The following is a 20,134-nucleotide window of genomic DNA, read 5'->3' as shown; positions in this document are numbered from 1 at the left end:
CTTGAGATGATAAGCCCAGCTGCTGAAGCCTGGTGTTACCTTCAGATAAAGTTTACGCTTAAATTTGGTTATCAGATCTGGTCACCTAAGTCAGAGAAAACTGAACTCTTCTCCCCTGCTGGGACGTGCACATGCTTCTAAATTTGGTTTTCAGCAACGTCTTGCTTGGAAAAAAGATCTTTTCAGTTTTCAGCTTTTAGAGAAACACAAATTAAACTCCCTTTACCTCTATTATGTATTGCCACGTCCTGCCACGTCTCCATGGCAGGACCGAACCAGGTGAGCCACACCAGGGAAACATACAGGTGGAATTAGAATAATCGTAAACACATTAAACATTAGAATGAATCATTTCTTCTGTTGCAACGTAGCATTTCATCTTCGGTTTTAGGTTATGAGAGAGCTTTCAACTTTCAGGTTTCTCTTTCTAAACCATTTTTTAGATTTCACATCTAAGCACTCACCACTCCGTCGCTCTGCGTCATTCAGGGCTTCGCTTTCAGGCCACAGGACCACACAACAGATGCAAGAGAGAAGGTCCCTACACACACACACATTAGGTAATCAGGGGGGTACGGGTTTTCCAAATACAGCAGGAACTGGGAGTGGTAATGTCATGAGACAAAGGCTGCACCATTCCCCTGAATCTGTGATGAAACTGATTTAAGATCAGAGGATCAAATGAGACTTTATACTGTCGATGCAGAGTAATGAAGCCGGCCAGGAAAGCAGACGTGTTGTTATACTTCCCACGAGGAAAATTCAGCATGAAGATGTCAGCAGCGAAGGCGGGGTAAGTTTTATATCCATCACCCGAGCAGGTAAAACAGCTCTTTAGTTTTTACTCTTGAAATCACTTAGCAGATGTTAAAGAGGTCTTAAAATGACATGGAAGCATCCAGCCATCAAACAGCAGCATTGGCTGATCCCCTGAAGTCACTGCACACGTAAATACACAAACAAATGGCCCCAAAAACTGATTAAAGCTGTTTACATAACAGTTTCAGAAGATTTACAGGGATCAGCCGGGCCCCTTAGTGACACTGACCTACACTTGAGCTGCCGTTATACTATTACAGACTACAGTGAGCGCGGCCTGTTTAGATGACACCCGCTGAACATGTTGACCTCTGACCTTAGCCTAGGATCCCAAACCTTGTCGGCCTCATTACTTCATGCTGCCTCAATGTGTGGCGCGTTACCTATGGCATGTGAAAGCTACAAGGTGCGTGGGAAGAAGACAAGGCAGGAAACCCCCACCCCGCCCCGATTCCAACAACAATGTCAACTGACAAACGGTCGCAAAACTAAATAATCTGTAGCAGTTTCATCCTGATGTAAAAAAAGGCAGCGTGATAGTTGGAGCCACAAACAAAGGAATTGCTAACATGCCGGACATCACTAGCATCACTAGCATTCACAGCTATTCAAGTCAGGTGCATCAGTAAGTCAAGCTGGCTCACAAGACTTGAGAATAGTTATAGATGAACAAATAAGGAAAAGGGGACAGCTATTTCAGACCCGGCTCTGACTTTTATAGAGGGTGACAGCATGTCCTCAGATGGGTGACGGAGAAGATAAATAACATCACACAGTCGCTTCGCGTTACAAGTCACTCAAAGGAGAGTTTTGAAGAAAACAAGAATTTGGTTCAATATGGATGTAGGTTGTGGTTAAGAAAGTGAATTTTCAGAAAAAAAAAATTATGAGGTGGGGGAAAAAAAAACAGAGGTGATTGTAGGATTTTGTAGAAAATAAAGAAATCATTAAAATTGAAACGTTAACTGCAGCTAGTGATATTTTTGGCAGTGGAATGAACTAAAACCACATCGCATTGACGTCCTATAAAGTTGTCATGAGATTATAAATCTGTGCCGTTATACAAATACAGTTAGTAGTTCTAACAGTCCCGCTGGTACAGGCAGCTCTTCTGACATTACACTCACTCATTTGGTCCATAGTTATTTTAATAATATTGATACACGCAGCTTCGAGCGTAGCTGAGAAAACACAGTCTGTGTTTCTGAAGAAGAAACTGAAACAAAATACTTGAGGTGGTGTTCAGCAGCCCATCAGTCAGTTATTGATGTAACAATCCAGAAAAATGTAAAAATAAATCTCACAGCATATTTAGGAACGCTTGTCTCTGAAAATGAGTGGTAGTGGCCTCGATCTCCGTGTGATTGACAGGATTTACTATGTGGGAAGAGGAGTCGACTTCCACATGAGCTCATGTGCGTTACAGGCAGTTTATTACCCCCTTTTCCACTACAGCTGTTGAGTTTATGGCCAGCAGCAACAAGAACTCATCAGAGCTGCGCAAGACGTGAGTATGAGTAAAAAATGTGAATAATCTCGGTTAAGATGGTGCTCATACACGTGTGAGGTGTGATCTGCTGTTAGGACCGTGTTGAGAACATTATTTGGAGACAGTGTTTTCACCAAATTACTATTGAACAATGTTCAATGTTGGTTAACTGCTATGCAATATCTTAACAGCTGTAAAATGGCTGGAAAAAGCGCTCACAGACGTGACCCTAATAGCCCTTTTCCACTGAAATGAGCAGGCTGTTTAAAAACAGGTACACTCACTCATGAAAGCCAATCGTCTCTTTGCTGTGTTCGCTGTGTTCGATCCTAATTGCAGATCCTGATTTTCCTTTGCCAAAAAAAAAAAAAAAAAAAAAAAAAAAGAAGCCCAACATTAGCTGGTCTTGGTTGGTTATGTCACTAGTGAAAACCTTAATTAACCTCAATCAATAAAGTTTGTACCCATACATGGAAACATCAACACTTCACCAAATGAATTGAGCAAAATTAGTTTTCTGACAGGAAAAAAAATCTTTGTAACTGTGTTTTGATTGATCTCAGCCTCACTCAGTTCAGTACGTTATTCAGTAGGTACATGCTGGATAATGCTGCAGAGCTGAAATGACAAGTGCTCAATCCAATATCACAGTCATATGACATGGAAGCATCCATGTTGTCTTCTGTTTATCTCAGTTAACATCAAGGAGTTGTAGCTGTATTTGTCATGTATTATTGTGTTATGAAATGGAAATCTGAGACTTAGATGCGGATTCTCATCTACAACGTGTGGAGGAAAAGTGATGGGGATTCGCGGTCCTCCTGCACACGGTAGCTATGTATGACAATCGCCATGGCAACAGAAAACTTCCCCACAGATGAAAATAACATGCCCCCTCGACAGGAGTGATGCACGAGCACAATGAGAACATTAAGCTGAAGGTTTATGGGGATCTGATTACTCCTCCGCCGTGATAATGGCTCAGAGATATAATGTAATATCCATGTAGGCAGATTTGACATCTCGAGATGAGCGGGTACTTTGAGTCAGCACTTTTCCGTTAAAAATAACAACAACTACCACGGCTATTCCAGGGGTCCATGTTGTTGCTGTTTGCTGGGGTGCAGAAAAAGAGTGCAGGCTTGTTGGCGAGTTGAAAAGATGAAAATCTCAGCTTGTGGCAAAGTAGTTGTGAGTCATACAGTGTGTGTTAATAGCCCCATCAACCCCCGCAGAAGAATAATTGCCATTTAGTGCCGCAAGGCAACAAAAGTCTTACTCATAACCTCCTAATGCTCCCAGTCCAGAGTGTCATGATAGCACAAAATGTAGAGTAGCTTCCAGGCTGTGAGAGAAGAGATTTTAAACAGTTGAAAAGGAGAGCGTTTTTAAAGTTGAATCTGTTTTACATCTTATCGATCATCCGGCCTTCAACCACCAGTCAACCAACTCTGTCTGTTGCTGTCAGCGGCCTGCTGTGGCGGAGAGCAGGGAGGGGAAAGCACAACTGTAAAGTTCAGCAGAAATAAACCGAGTGAATCGAAAGAAGACGGAAACAGAGGAAGGTGGTACCATCATCTCCTCAGACGCCGGCCCCCCCTGAGTCAGACTCTGTTGGGGTTTGTCTTTCTGGGTTTTGGTCCCAGCTGTTGCCAAGTTCCTGCACTTTGCGGGAAGTGTTGGGTGTCTCTCTGTAATGAAGTAGAGTCTAGACCCCGTAAAGTGCTTTCAGTTAATGTATGGTGGCATACAAACAAAACTGAATCGAATTGAATGCAATTCAAGGCCTCAGTTGTGTGTAGTCGCTGGGATTGTTTCGACGTGCCTGATACATCCTGTTTTCCACAGACTCACACACTTTTAAATCCATCCTCCATTCAGTGAATTCATTTTCTAATTTTCTAATTATATTCAAAGCTGAACTTCAAGTACAGTATCTTTAAAATGCAGCTGTCAAGCAACTTCAGCGAAGTAAAAACTTTTCCATGTGCCTCTGAAATGTAGCAAAATAGAAAATAAAATCAATTATTTAGGCATTTAACTACATCTCATGTAACAAAAAAAAAAGGGGGATTTAAAACTGCACTCTAATGTAGAAATAAGATATTGTAATGCAGCACTTCCTGTCCAATACAGACAAAAAACAAAAAAACTAACTGCATTTATCCACAACGATTAACAGTATTAACTGAGCAAAACAGAAAATGATGACGGTGGAACGGGATGATGATGGATGAGACCGTTTTCATTCTTGTTTTAATTTTGTATTTTTATTTTGAAATGTTTACTTACTGGCGGGGCTGTTCTTTCATCTTGGCCCATTCAGGTGCCCCTGGTTAATTTGGCTTTAAAAGGCTTTAATGTGATTATTTATTCATGTCGTGGATGTCGCTTGAATTATTAATAACACTACAGTTTATTCACAGGGACGAGCAGCAGATGATGTGTGGCGGCATCTAGCGGTCATATTTTAAAGAGAACTGATTTTAAAAACAGGCAGCAACATTCACATCTGAAGAGGTCAAATAGTCTTTACCTGACGATGATAAATAATAATATCTTATATTGATAATTAATAATACTTACTAGCTGTGCCTCTTTTCGCTTTACAAAAAAAAAAGTAAAAAAAATAAATGAAAAAACATTAGCTTTCTGTTGTTTGTAAAATTTTATATTGAATTTGAAAGTTTGATATTGAGCCAGTTTCGTTTGGCCTGGTTGTAAGTTCCGTTTTTACTGAGTTCCCTGAACGCTGCTTGCCTTCCGGGCGCCAGGCGGCCTCTCTGATGTTGAGCTCGTGTCGACTGACAATTTCAGGTAATTTTTTTAAAATTATCGCGTTTTAATTCAACGACATCCCACAAAACTGCCTGCAAACCGAGAAAACAAACGATAGAAAGTTCTGCTGGATGATAAAAGTCTCCTTTTGTGTCCCAGATTTTTGGTTAATGCGACAAAGTAGCTTTGTTTTTATTTTATTTTTTTTTTAAAAACTGCTCAGAATATGAACATGGAGACGGAAAAGAAAGGTTGTATCCTCAGATACTTTGATCTGATTTCATTTTCTCACATTAACATGTTGAATTGGAATTTCTTGCCAGCTCTGGGATTTATGTATTTATTTTTATTTTTTTTACCACAGTGATATATCTGTTAGCTATAAGACAACAAATTCATGCTAAATCCATCGACTTTAACAAAACGTCCACATCTGCCCAGATGTTGGGGGATCAGGGTGTTTACAGGGAAGGTTGTGATAACTGTTGTTGGGCTGCTTAAAGAGATTTAGCCTTTTTCTTATTTGTATATTTATGACTGCTCGAGTATTCAAGGTGTCAGACTAACATCCTTCTTTTGGACAGACTCATGAGTGACTATCAGGAGAGAGAGTTCGTTTGGGAGTCTTTGATTTCACCTCCGAAGAGAAAAAGAAGAAAAGACTCCAGAAAGGACAGAAATTTGGGCAAAACCAAAAAGTGTGTCACCATGACAAAAGACCAGAGCATCCAGAAGAAAAAGAAAAAGAAAAAATCGAAATTCACTGAAGCAATAAAGGCGAAGAAAGAAAAGAAGAGAGAGAAGAAGGAAAAGAAAAAGTCGGAAGAGTTGGATCACAGTTTTTTACTAACACAAGGTCACTCGGGCGCATTTGGCACTTTTGCAAAATCAAAACCTGATTTGTCACATCTGGACAGCAGCGAGAAAATAAATGATGACCTGACTCCGGAAGTGAAAAAAACTAAAAGAAAGAAGAAAGTGGCGTGGGATTTATCACCGGGCTACATCCGCGCCAAGCGTCCTCAATTTGCCTCGTCACCATCCAAAGAAAACGTCCTGTCTGAGAAAGAAGCTGGGGGTGAAGGTGAGGGTTGTTTGCAGGTCGCAACGAGAGCACAACTGTGCGATGAGGACGACTCCCAGTGCACAACTGATGATATAAACAGCCAAGACCTGTTTATCACGCAGAAGACATTCAGGCCGTCGCCTTCTGAACCTTCCAGCGGGGAAGCAAGCAACATACCTCCTACACCGTTAACACAACAGGACAGGTGGCTGAACTCACCCGGGGTTCAGGTGAAACAATGTAAAGGCTCAAACGCACATCTACTGCAGTCTCCTCTTTACCAGCATCCAAAAAAGGCCAGAGAAAACCTGCAGAGGCCAAAGACAGCACAGAAAGTTGTTGAAGAAGAAGAAGAAAGGTTGAAGTTTGCACAGCAGAAAAAAGTGTCCGACCCCTCACGTGTGAAGACCAGAGTAGTAAATCGTTACCTGGATGAACCTTTTGTGATAAGCCCCTCTCTGCATGCTGTGAAATCAAAGAAACCCTCCTGCTCTTCAAGCCAGCAGTCTCCTTCACATCTTGGAAACACGGGGGAGCCCTCTCTGCTTCTCCACGTGTCAAAGAAGAACATCTCCACACAGACGGAAAACTTCTTCACCGCTGAACTCTGCTCCTTTCTCAACTTCTGCCAAAAAAGAGGAGCGAGTGGTTATGATGAGGACAGGAAACCTTTGGACCTGAGTCTGCCACAGAGGGCCAGAAAAGACCTGCTGGCAGCGCCTGAGATCGTAGAAGACAAACGAAAGTCATCTCTGCCAAACAAGTCGAAAGGTAAGGTTTATAAAGAACCAAGGCTGCGTTCATCAGGTTCTTCAGAGCTGAAGGACTTTGAGTTAAAGGAGGAGCACTCTGGTCGACAGCAGACATCACTCAGTGCACAGGTCAAAGGCCAAACAACGCCGAGCCCCCGGTCAGAGTTTGAGACCAAGTCTGTGTTCGTAACATCCTCCAGTGAAGACAGCGAACCTCCTTCCTGCACCAGCAAGCTGGACCTGACGCAGGTGATGACTCGTTATTCTCCACCGCCAAATATGTTTCATCTTTAGTCTTACACGATCTCCACTACGCACATCAGTCTAATCATTTTTCTTAAGATTCAAATCAGAGTTGTGGAACAAAAAGACACCCAGAACCTTAAAAGAAACCTGATGAGTATCTTATAATTACATACAAATTGTATTGCAACAAAAATTCAAATATTTTTAGGTACAGATTAAATTATTTTTTATTGTATGTACTCACAATTTCTGTCTATTATATATACACACAGCTCTACCCGCAAAGGTCTCTTTGTCTAATTTGTGTGTTTATTTAGTCTTAAGAAAATTTTACTTTAATCTAGTTTTAAAGATTCTTTTCTTCAGTGAGAACCAAATTTTTATTGTTGCTTCCTTTATGATTTTAACAGTTTAGTCTTTTAAGTGATAAAAAGTTCTTGTGTTAATCATAATAATTTTCCAAAAGAGGAAACTGAAGCGACGGTTCAGTGACAAAATGACTTTTTGTTTGACTTCAGGTCAGAGCGGTCCAGATGAGACTCAACGAGTCTTTCTTTTTCAAAACAAAAGGAGAGGGAAAGGCTGTCAGACCGGAGTCTCCACTAATGAAACTGACTCAGGGCAGAGAGCTGAAAAGCAGGAAGGGACACTGAAGTCATCAGTAAGAATGGAAAAGGTTTCCCTCCTTCCAGAAACCAAGGTATCTGGATAGAAAACATTAATTCTGGAGATAGTTCTGCCTCGTTCGAGACTTAAGACATGACTGGAGGTCTGTGGAGCCTGAGTTCAGTCTCCTGGGTTGACGGGCCCTTCAGAGTATTTGAGGAAAGTTGAGTTGTTCTGTCAATGAATTCAGGATCTGTATGATATAATCTAAGATGACAGTTTATCAGGGACACAGAGCTATGACTAATGCAGCCCAACACATCAGTCCTGAGAGTAAATCCTCTTTGGTGGAAGTTGTGATGTTCAGTTTGTGCTGAAACCTGTTCTAAAGAAATTTTCTGTTCTCCAAAATGACCATACAACTGGATCTACACCTCTGAAACAATGTCATCATAAACTAAACATTACAACTGTGATGGAGCAGTAGTTTCAGCTGATAAACTGCCAGTTTGAGTGAGAATATCCCTCTTGAAATTAGTTCATACATTTTCATCATATAGATGACATCTTTGTGTTGGTAAAGTTTTCCATTTTTCCACTTAAATGTTTTCATAACGTTGGTATAGATTTTTTTTTTAAGCATTCACACATTCATGTGGGAGTTCGTCCTTTAAATATCAGTTTCAGTGGCAGCTGTTAGTTTTTTCAGAAGGTCATCACCAAGTTGTCTTTTGTCTGTTCTGTATGAAAGTCACAGAAACTAAAGTTTATTTATTTTATAGAAACAGCATTTTACTTTTTGTGTCGTGCCTAAAATAAATAGTTTTGAGTTTGTACTTTTTTTCCTTCAGTTACCAATCTTAACCAATGAAGCATCTTTAGTTAAATTAGCTCTTTTGCAGTACATAGAGCACGTGTAATTTGCCACATGACACAAATAAGCCTGAACTTTATGAATAAAACTTCAGTTTCACCTCATATAATATAAAAGTAAATTAAGTTTGGAATTATATCAGGACACCTTAGATCATCCAACTATATCTTAAAAATTTCCTCACTACTTTAACACTTAAAAAAAACTTTCAAAAGTTTTAAGAAAAACATCTTTATTTATATTATTGCTATAAACAGCAGCCCCAAACATTAAAAATAGGTTACCATTAATATATATTAAAGCAAAAAAGCTTCCCATGACTACACTCATAAATTACTGCAGTCCTGGCTTTAAGTGTTTTTAGTTGTATTCAATTTTCTTCAACAAAACTTGTCTAATTGTGCTTCATGTCCTGCTACGTGTCTTATTTTCTTCTTAGTTCTCATATTTGAGATTAACCTTCGTTTTAGCTGTATGTTCATATGATGTTGAAACATCCATTGTTACCTTCTATGAGCCGGGTAATAAAAAGAGCTTCTAAATGAATCGTACATCACCAAGAGGTGTTTTAATGGAATTGGAGGTTTTATCAGCTGATTTTGCAGCTTAAATGGAAATAAAGTAACTTAGTTGTGTCTGAAGAGCTTGATCCCCATCCAGCTCCAGAGGTGGAAGAAGACATAGACAGGGATGGTGACCGGCAGCAGCAGACTGTAGAAACACAGACTGCTGCTGCTGGTGCAGCCTTGAGGGAAGTTCTCGTCCACTGCAGCCGAGTAGAACAAACCAAAGAGCGACACTATTGGGACGAGGCCCACCATCATGGACAGCGAGAACATATTTGCAGGTTCTGGTTCTGATACAGTGGACTGTGGATAAATATTTGTAGAAGTTCGATGTATTTCTAAAGAGTTCTCACTTTACAGCAACACTAAGCAGCATCTGAGCTGAGACAGATCCAGTTACAGCGTTACGGTCTGCTTTACTTCTACTGGCTGCTTCTACTCTTGTGTCGGTGCGTTTGAGGCGTCCGTGTCTTTCTGGATGAGCCGTGCTTCTTGAGGGATCATATTCGGGATGCCGTCAACGATGGGGTATGCAATGCCAAGTTCTTCATTGATCAGCTCGTTGGTCTTAGGCTCGTATCTGAGGGGACAAACACGACATAATTATTCTGTGAGGAATAATCTGTTCCTTCTTCACATCTCATTTCTCCCTTTTTCCTTTAAATTCCATCGAGCCTCTGTCCTTCCTTTCTTCTTCCTCTAGCTTCTGCTATCTTTCCTTCAGTTTTGGTCCAATAGAAAAGGTAAAGAACACATGTACACAAATATATTCTCTGCATCACTGCGGCACTTTGTTTTGTTTTTCTTTTAATATTCCACTGATCTTATTTCCCATATTGCACTTAAATATAATTATTTGAATTTTATATCAATCTATAATATAACTGTCTCTCTCTCTCTCTCTATCTATCAGCTATATATATATATATATATATATATATATATATATGTTCTCTAACGAAGAGAATACCTCTGGGGAAACAAAATATATCTTATTCACATTAAAAGTTAAAATAAATCCACATTGTTTAAGCAAAGTTGGTAGAATATATTAAAAGATTAATAAAATAAAACTGTAGATAATTATAAAAATAGTAACATATTTTTGACTTGACAAAAGATGCACACATTATGTCGTATTAAAGAGACGTTGGATGTAATTGTTGCCTTTCACTCCAGTATTATAAAAAATGATATCCACCGGTTTTGTCGGTGTATTTATTTATTTTTGCTCTTATTTATTTTACCTGAGGGGCTTCTTGGACAGCGGACAGACCAGGACTTCCAGCAGGGAGGCCTCGAACGGCGGCCGCTCTTCGCCCTTCAGGTCGGTGAAGCTCCGGACGGACACGGACGCTGTTGGCTGCTGAGTCCCCGGAGAAAGCTTCACAGGACGGAGAACACGAACCGTCTCTGTCACCGATTTCACCAAAACATTACGAAACATGACCGAAGTGCTTTTCACGGAGAACGACAACAAAAAAGTCTCCGGAAGGAAGAAACCCGGCGTCGGTGTAACCGAAATAAAGAGTCCACTTCCGGGAGGATTAAAAAAAAAAACAAAAAATGGGCGTCGTTAGTTCCGCGTTCGCAACCATCTTTCTTTTTCAATAAACAAAACAAAACATATTTGTGATAGTTTAAATATATTATTTTAAGATATCATACAGAAGACAATATATTATTTATATTACAGTCATGAATATCACTGTTGTTTATACGTTTTTCCAGAAGGTGGCAGTGTTGCACCATCCAGAACTCGGCTAACAGACGCTAACACTTTGGCCATTTTAAAGTGAGCTCTGGGAAATTATATCCTTCCCAGAAGGTTTTTAATGAAACCGTTGAGTGGAACTTTGTACAATAAATCTTCCGTGCTGACTCCGTAATAACATGAGTATTTATTACATTTTTGTGATTCAAAAACTTATCTGTGTGATGCTGGACCTTTGTTTTTAGCCTCGAAGAAAACGATGACAACTTCCGGTCGGTCCCTCGGCCAATGGGATGCTCGAATTTCTTCTTCTCTTGTTTTTATGACGCAGCCTTTTTTATTCTTTATTAATACTTTTCTTACTTTTTATTGGTGCATAAAAGGAAAGAGCAAAGCAGTTATCAATACATACTTTTAAGACATTTCACTGAAAGCATTCAATAAAGAACACAAATCAGCAGTTTTAGCTGCTTTTTTGTTTTTTGAGTCAGATATAGAATTTATGTATTGTTTGGCTTAATTTTTAAATATCAAAAATAACGTTTCGGAGTGACTAAATTTGGCTTTGTGAATGTGGAATTTTGATAATTTTGATAATAAAATTGATTACATAGAATTTTGTTACTATTGTTATCAGTGAACTCAAACAATACATTTTTCCAGCAAAGAGAAAAATCTGAGTCATTAACAATTATATATCGGGACACATCTTGTTTGACATCATGTGGCACCTACCGAGAAAACTGCCCCCACACACCTGCAAATGCCCTGTAAAAAAAAAATGAGGCTCTGTCTTTGTCAAGTGAAAGGACACACGTGAGGTCTCTGTCTGCATTTGATGGTGCTGCTGTGAAGAAGAAGGTGAAAACTCAAGATGGCGGCTGGATCAGAACATCTGCTTCATGGCCAACACCTGTTGTGGAGTACAACAGGCACATGGGAGGTGTTGATTCACCTGACCAGGTGACACAGCACAATTCTGTGCACAACGGTACCGCACCCTCATCTACCACTTCATGGACGTTGCCGCCACCAATAGCTATCTCCTTCACAAGGAACTCTGTAAGGAGAAGCAGCAGGATCCCATGAGTCACAGAGGCTGCGTGGAAACGCTGGCAGCTCAGCTCTGTGGTGTCACTGCCAGAGAACATGGGTCACACGTTCCCAAGCCAATCTCCCAGACAGCCGACAGAAAACGAGTAAGTAGTATTTGTTCTGTCACTGTTAAAATGATAGATTTTTTATCTCCTGATAGCTAAGGCCTGTGAGAACAATATCCAAGAATGAAAAAGCTTGTTCACTGTTGTTCTCTGTTTTTTTTTTATTAAATTCTGTGAAAGCCAATTTCCATTTTTTTCTTATTTTGTTTTTATAGCCACGTAACTAGTAATACGTTCACATGGCATCATTCCAGCACACATATTTGTCATTAAAAAAAATATGTGTATTACTTGACTGTGCTTGAAAGGGTTGAGATTATATATGCATTAATACACAGAGAGACCAGCTGGACAAAAATGATTAACAAATGGCTTGGTTTTTGAGGGTTTTAATCTGATGTCGAAATGAGGCCAAAAAAAATCACCAAAATATGAATAAAATTCATTTGATCAATCAGCCAGACTACAGCTGATATTGTGCCATTCCAATACACCGCTGTCATGAATAAGTTCACCCTTTTAGGTATTATGGTCAAATAAATGCCACACATCTCATATCTGAGAGAAACTAATAGAAACACATTTATTGATTTTTTTTCACAAGTCACTATTTGAACTGTAGTCCCATTTAGGCCCAATAGTTGTCTTGAGCGTGATTTCCCAGCAGGTTGTGTCTATACATCTATATTAAATATTCTCAGAGCCCGCTGCCAGCTACAGCAGAAAGCATTCCTCCACCCATATGGCTGAAGATATTGCTCTGAGACTTTCTTGGCAAGGAATCAATGTTTTAAAAATGCTTCTAGCTGTAATATATCCCAGTGCTCAGTACAAGACCTGCTAATAGAGTTTTCTTAGCCCCCCGCTCCAAGCTGCCTGGGATTGACGACAACAGTACAGTCATGTAGACAAAATAAGATGCGATGAAGGACAAATGATTGAGTGATGGCTGACGTTTAAAGGGAAATTGAAATAGACGTTTTCTGCAATGTAACAAAAAAATTCATTCTCAAAAAAATGGGGCGACAAACAAACACCACAAACACCTGTGTGACAGTCTTATACACAACCGCTTCATGATTCTGGGGAACACACATGACCAGCTGCCCTCTGAAAGTCCTGATACACTCATCTAATGTAGCACAACATTGCTTTTGAGTACCAATGATGCTTATGAAGTTTCACAATGGTGATAAAAGGGATATTAGGAAGGAACACCATTCCAGGAACACTTTGACAACATAACAGTTGCTGAGTCATTTTAGAGTGATGAGCCAAGAGATGTTTTGTTGCTGAAATAAGAAAAACTAAAGTTACAGTGATAGTAATAACAGTAAAATATCCAGTTTTGGTACTTAATCTTGAAATGTCAATATGAAGATCCTACATCTATTTATTTATCTATTCCTATTTTAATAAGCATGATAACCCATCAGGCCGGGTTAGCGACCCCAGTCACATGAGATGATGCTAATATCCTTCGTGGATGAAATTGAAAGTATCAGAGTGGGTGTTGGATGTTGCTGTTCCAGCTGAACACTAATGTAGCTCTATCTACTGAATGTTTAAATATGCCATTCATTACTAGGAAAATTGCTAATGTGAAGCATTATGGGAACCAACAACAAAAAACTAAATTTTGGAAATGTAACTTCAGTGTATTTGATGCAGATTTATATGTGATCATGATGAATCTCTTTGCAGGACATGTTATATCGAGGAAAGCAAAAAAGAAGAGAACAAGGACTGATTTAATGATGCTAATGAAACTGCTGCTGGTCTGGAGGTAATATCAGGACTTCAGTTCTCTATTTGACTGCAGTTTTCATCTTCCCATCCACGAGCCTCCAGTTCAAAATGATAACCTGTGGGGATTCTGTGTTAGGCCAATAATTGAAATGGAAATTAGGTCTCTGTTGCACTCGGTGTGACGCTGACTGAGGCATGAGTGTCACAGTCATCCCTTTGGTCGGATGGGTTGACGTCAGACACTTGACAGAGTGCAGAATCTCAGGACAGGCTGGGTTTCGAGCTGTTAGTTATAAAGTCCCGACTCCCTCATATGAAAAAAAAAAAAAAAAAAAAACTTGGCTGGGAAGTTGATGCATCCGTGCCAGGGTTGTTACAATACTAATATCTTCTAAGCTTTCTGGGCAGGGAACAAAGCTCTCTCACAATCTCTATGACATCAATACAAATGCTATTCAGTGCTTCACCAGTGATGTAGCCTGAAATTGCCTCAGTACATCAGACCCTTATAGATGTGTGAACAAGGCTCACGTCCCAGTTTGGGAAATTATTCAGGTGCTATATTTTCCGCCCAGGGTGTATTTTTGTGTGTGGAGAAGATCCTCAGAGACAACGAAGCGATGCACAGCTCACAGCAGCTTCTTCTCGTGATTCTCTGTAGTTCTGCACAAGTGGGAGAAAGCGCTGCTGTGCTTGGAAAGGCAGCAGCGCAGTCTGCCCACTCTGCCCACTCCTCCCACCGACAGAGCTTTTATCAGCGCTGCACCTCTGCACCTTTCCAGGAGTTCGCTTTGATGACTCCTTTGGCCGTCCCAAGCTGTGTTTCTCAGATTTGCGCTCCTGAGTTTGTAGTGAGTAGTCTAATAAAACGAAGAACTGTGACAGAACTGGTGACATTTGATGCCTCTCTCATTTCTCCCACTTTCTCCTGAGGAAGTGTAATGAACAGAATGTATTGAACAATCTCCATCATATTGGCAGAGTGAGTCTGCCAAGGCTGCACACCGTCATTCCTACTTTCACTGCACGACAGAATATTTCCACTCATTAGTCTAATTAGCATAGACCCACATACATAGTTTATGGTAATGCCAAAACATCCCTCCCCAGTTTCCACTATATTAACAAAGTAAAAGCTTTCACTTTCTCATTTTATTACCTTATCTTATTCACAGGAATCCACTTAGAGGTATTTTCACACCTGCCTGAGGATTCAGTGTTGCTTGCCTAATGGAATTGATAACTCGTACTTTAAATTTCATCACCACACCACACACAGATGAGATCCCGACACACGGGGCTTGTAGGAATGCATGTTGGACTTTTGTTTCACTCTGTGTTTGAGTTTTCATTGCTTCATTGCTGACCGGAGGTTTTTATTTGTTCTGAAGCCGGACATTAGACTTCTTTTCCTGCCAGGACAGCTTTCATTTCCATGCTGAAATATCGCTGATGTAGCATTTGCATCATAATCTGATAATCAGATCCCCAAGGACTTCCTTCTCCTCCTTCCCTCCTCGTCTCCTGTGCGCCTTTAATCCTCCTCCCTCCTGCCCTTTCATCCTCTTTCTGCACCCCTTATCTGCTCAAACTTTTCATATGCTTCACCGCCCCCCCCCCCAACATATTCTTCTGCCAACAAAGGAAAAAAAAAAAAAAAAAAAAAAAAAAAAAAGCAAAAAGCTGAGCTTCTGCTAATTCACCTGATTGATGGACAGGCACAGATCCAATGAAGCGTTGCCCTTCAATTAGGCCTCCGTGGTAACCTGGCAACAGTGCACCCTTCAATTAGGTCTCAGTGGTTACTCAGCAAAAGCACGAGCCAATGAGGTGTAAGCAAAGGATGACGCCGCATCATTACGGCTCCCTCCGAGGCCGCAGAGTGCCTGGCTGGATTTAATCACTCAGCCACCAGTTAGTGCTACGTGTGTGTTTATTACGGAGGACGCCCACGGCTCATTGGCTGCACTGGCTTTATTTAATGCCTCTGATGTTACCAGAGGCTCCGAGACTTGTTTATGAGGTGTTCGCGGTAACTCATACAAACAATATAGATGTTCCATGTTTCTTTTATGATACTTCATACACAGAAGTGCTTTATCGCTTACAGCTCCAAGCTGTTTTGATGTGCGGCCACACTGAGAAGGCGCCGTGTTAAAAAGGATGACGACACAGCCTCTCTATAATGGTATCTATAAAAAGAGGGGGAGGCAGCGGGCGGGAAAGTGAATGTAAGAGCGGTAAGGACGATGGCTGAGTGAGACGAAGATGGAGGGACGGTGGAGAGGATGAGTGGCACTGAGAGAAATAGTTTCCAGCCACCTCTTCAGCGGACTAACAAGAGAGTCGGATGTTGCCTGGAGGCGATAATAACTGTAGCGTTCCAGGTTGTGAGGCTGCAGTGGCCCACATATTTGCCTCTAGATAAACTGAACTACAGAGGACAGACTGTGCCCGGATGGACTGATTATTTTATTTTCCTTTGGTCTGCAGTGCTTGCCTCAGAGTTTTGAACTTGAAAAATGTTCAGATGTCCATCGACAAAAGCAAAAAAAAAACAAAACTTGCAGCTGAGAACTAGATGGTGACATGCCAGTAAGCAGATCCTATAAAAAAGTATGTTTTTAGTTTAAAGTCAATACTTAAACAAAAACAAGTTCGTAATAATGAGTCCAAGTCAAGTCGGAAGTAGAGATGAAAAGAGACAATCGCACCAGACGCCTTTTTAGTGTTGGTACTTTATAAATATCCAGTTTAAATACACTTGTAAAATAGCTGGGACATTTTCATGACTTGATAATATGAACAAGCTTCCCAATAATTGAGATACTTTTTTTTTTTTTTTTTTTTTTCAATTTCAGGATCTACAAACCTGAACCAACAAACAAACAAACAAACAAACAAAGGAAAACAACCCTGAAGCTCAACAGAACAGAAAGAGATGCTACACAGTAGCCGATAGAAGACATACAGTTCCTCTTCTCCACGTTAGCGCTGCCTCATCACTGTGTGAATACATAATATCCAGATGAATATTAGATCGTTTCGTCCTGTTTTTGTGTTGCATTATTGATGGGGATTGTTGACGGCTGAGGTTTTGAATAACTGGGAGATTGATTGCGCAGCAGTTATATTTAATAAAGTTTCACGACTGTGTGTAACTTTCGGAGAACTGCAGACGCAAAGCAAATGATTTAGAAGTAATATATGCAAGTGTCAAATCAGCAAAAGTAAAATTTCCTCATACATAAAACATACATCCTGACACTCCAGCATTTTCAACATGGAGTTATATTTGTACCACAATAAATTATTTTCTGTTTGAATAAATAAAATCAAAGCTATTTTTTCGCTTTTGGGGAATAAAGCCTTTACCAATTCCAAATTGTGCATGAATGTGCTGAAAAGCTGGATATCTGAGTTTTCCACCAGCACTCAAACACATCATACTCTTCTGGATCAGAGACGCAACATGAGTCTCACAGCTCCACACAATGATCTGTGCACACACATTTATAAACCTGCAAACAAACGCAAAATAAATCACAAACATTTTTAGCTGTACGCACATAAAGCTTTATAAAAGCAAAAGTTCACCCTAAGAAGTGGAAGTTGGAAAAATGCTAAATGGCCGGCTTACATTTGTCCAAAAGTGTTGGTATTTGTGTGTAGATTGGATTACGCAATTGTCATGACTTACAAATGCATTTAATCAGCCTTGTTTTTTTTTTTTAATGCCTTTTAAATTGGTGGATCATGAAACACACATTTGTCATCAATACTAACACAATTTTTGAGCATAATTTATCAACAAAATAGATTTTTTTCCCTAAAATTTTCCCACAACGTGCCTCAGAGTGGTCACACACATACACACGGTCTTTAACTGTGAACGTTTATGATGTGTTGATTTTATTTTAATTCCTCATGTCACTTCCCTCTGAATATCAGATTTGCAGCTTTTCTCACACTTTTAGTCCAGATTATATTTTCCATTCCATTTTTCCTGTTCAGACTGACTTCTCATCAAAGCGTACTGAGGTACTGGTTCCTTGGTCGCAAATATTAATGAATGATCAAAAATGTCCGTTTGTGGAGTTCTTACCAATTATAGCCACACAAATAACAGATAATATACAACACCAAACATTTAATAAGTTGAGTTTTTGCTCAGTTAAAGCTTCTGCACGTTCAGGAATTTGTACCTGAACATAATATTTTGATCTGATTAAACATTTTCTGATCTTTTGTCAGTTTTATTTAACCTATGACTGAAAGTCACCAACAGCGTTTGATGTTGTTGTGAAACAGATGAAACACCAGATTGTGTTTTGACAGACAGGCTTTCCCCTTTACCTTCTTATCATATCAGATCTCCCCTCTGCTTCCAGTTCACCTCTTTGACAGCACGGAGACTTTGAGATCCAGGACTTTAGCTTTATATTCTCCTCACGTGTGTTGTTCTTTTTGAGGCTGAGTCTTGATATTTTTCTTCTAAAGATTTGACTTCAGTAATTCCCACTGCCATGATGTAACTGGCAGTGTAGACACATTTTGCAGTTAAATTAATACACAGAATCTGAAATTTTACAGCTTCTTTAAATACTCTTAAACCTACACTGAGTTTTGTTTGCTGATGGTTCGTCATTTCTTATTCAAGTGAAGTTCTACTGCAGGAATTTAAGACTTCTGCGACCTCAGTGTTTCTAAGATCCTCCTCCGGGGCTCAACACAAACAGTTTCCTCAGCGCCGACTCGCTTCTATCCAGGTGTGAAGATGAACATTATTGCTGCGTGAGCCTTTGAGATGCATTGTGTGCTGGTGTTACAAAAACTTTGACAAAATCTCCTGCTCTGTCTATGAACCCACAAATATGGCGGCTGCCAGCGTGATGAACGGCTCTGCTCCAGATGTAATTAATTAGAGAGCGTACCGTGAAACTATCATAATGCCACTTTAAAATGACTCTGGGCTTATCCTGCATTACTCTCTCTCACTGTCTGGGATCCTGAGGAAGTCTGCAGCATCTTCGGCGGGGATAGCAGGGGGAGTCAGCACATACGATCACCAAGTCTGAAATAAAAGCGAAGCAAAACCAAAATAACAAACATCTAGCCAATTACAAAACCACCACAATACGGCTTATACTCTGAGGCTTTAAAAGATGAGTACGGGAAGCACAAATTAATGTTAGACTAAGTCTGGTCACAGTTGGCTGGACCTGACTCAGTGTGATTTCCATTTGACTGCGGCTGTCGGGGCTTCCCTTGTTTTCATGACAACGGAAAGGACGGAATTTCATCTGAAATGGGGCGGAAAGTCGATAAATGTGTCCTGCCTGAAGTCCGAGTCGGGTGGTGTGTAATGAGAATAATAAAAAAAACAAACAAAACAAAACACAAAACAAACAAACCTCAAATACCGCAACAGGACACCTTCTGCACACACACACACAGAAACTGCACTCACTTTGTTTCAGGTTCACGGTGGCCGTGTGGTGACACTGAGGCCTCGTTTCAAACTGCAAACAGAGACACAAAATAAATTACCAGCCTGCTGCTGCTGCTGCAATAAGCAGCATCCCAACATTAGTTTATGAGCCCGTCCCTCCGAACAAGTGACCTTCATTTTCATTTAGTTTACGGAGCGCATACAGTTCTTTCAGGAAAGCTGTGTTCCACCTCAGAGTGTCTCTTCTTTCAGCTGATTTGTATAAAATGGTTATTAGGTGACTGATGTTCCGTGTCTGAATGAAGCACGTCCTTCGCTCTGCAGATTCTCATTTAAATAGATCTGCTATCGAAGCTCACACTGAGTTCACTGCTTAGATCTGTGTGTTAGTCCACCTTTAACTGCACTCTAGTTCTTTTTAGGTGCAGCAGAAGTCTGTGGTGGTCGAGCTCAGATCTGGGTCAATCTGGTGTTTTTTGGTTCAAAGCGGCAGAGTTCCTCACTTCGTCTCCCTCGCTTTCTGAATTAATCTGTGACGGCGCGATCGTTTCCGGCGGCTGAGCGGCCTCGCCGTCTTCACTGTGGCAGCACAGTCAGTATGTTAGTGATGGTCCATTTCTGATCGGTGCAGTCCTGAATGACCAGCTGGAAACTGAACTCTGACTGTCTGCTCTCCACCAGCTCCAGGCAACGCTGAGACTCCGTGTTCTGGATGGAGCCGCCCTGAAGGAAAGGAGAAAGTCAGTCAAACAGTGTCCAAAACAATACCAAGGTTGATATTCCACAGTGTTTGGTGTGGTGTCTAACTGGCCAGATCCAATCCCTCCTCAAAAATCTAACAATTTACCAACGTGTGGGACAGA

The 20,134-nt window shown here is 40.4% G+C and overlaps 3 protein-coding genes across 4 annotated transcripts in view; all 3 read right to left on the bottom strand.

Annotated features, from left to right (window-relative positions):
- Positions 1-9,172: 9,172 nt before the first annotated feature.
- Positions 9,173-9,504, bottom strand: LOC115056729 (phosphatidylinositol N-acetylglucosaminyltransferase subunit Y-like). The gene has a single exon (XM_029523415.1). The coding sequence runs from the start codon at positions 9,467-9,469 to the stop codon at positions 9,257-9,259; it is 213 nt and encodes a 70-aa protein (XP_029379275.1). The 5' UTR covers positions 9,470-9,504; the 3' UTR covers positions 9,173-9,256.
- Positions 9,470-10,703, bottom strand: pyurf (PIGY upstream open reading frame). The gene is made up of 2 exons (XM_029523414.1): positions 10,444-10,703; positions 9,470-9,776 (listed from the first exon to the last, which is right to left on the bottom strand). The coding sequence occupies exons 1-2, from the start codon at positions 10,641-10,643 to the stop codon at positions 9,632-9,634; spliced, it is 345 nt and encodes a 114-aa protein (XP_029379274.1). The 5' UTR covers positions 10,644-10,703; the 3' UTR covers positions 9,470-9,631.
- Positions 10,704-16,669: 5,966 nt separating this feature from the next.
- The window catches only part of LOC115056867 (polypeptide N-acetylgalactosaminyltransferase 18-like), a 114,233-nt gene continuing 110,768 nt past the window's right edge, over positions 16,670-20,134 (bottom strand). For both annotated transcript variants that reach the window (XM_029523633.1, XM_029523634.1), the window contains one exon: positions 16,670-19,994. In XM_029523633.1, coding sequence (XP_029379493.1) covers positions 19,848-19,994 — 147 coding nt within the window. In that variant the 3' untranslated portion in view covers positions 16,670-19,847. The remainder of the gene's footprint in view (positions 19,995-20,134) is intronic.

Source organism: Echeneis naucrates, chromosome 16, assembly GCF_900963305.1.
Source record: "Echeneis naucrates chromosome 16, fEcheNa1.1, whole genome shotgun sequence".
Taxonomy (NCBI): Eukaryota; Metazoa; Chordata; class Actinopteri; order Carangiformes; family Echeneidae; genus Echeneis; species Echeneis naucrates.
This window is presented reverse-complemented; position numbering and strand designations above follow the sequence as displayed.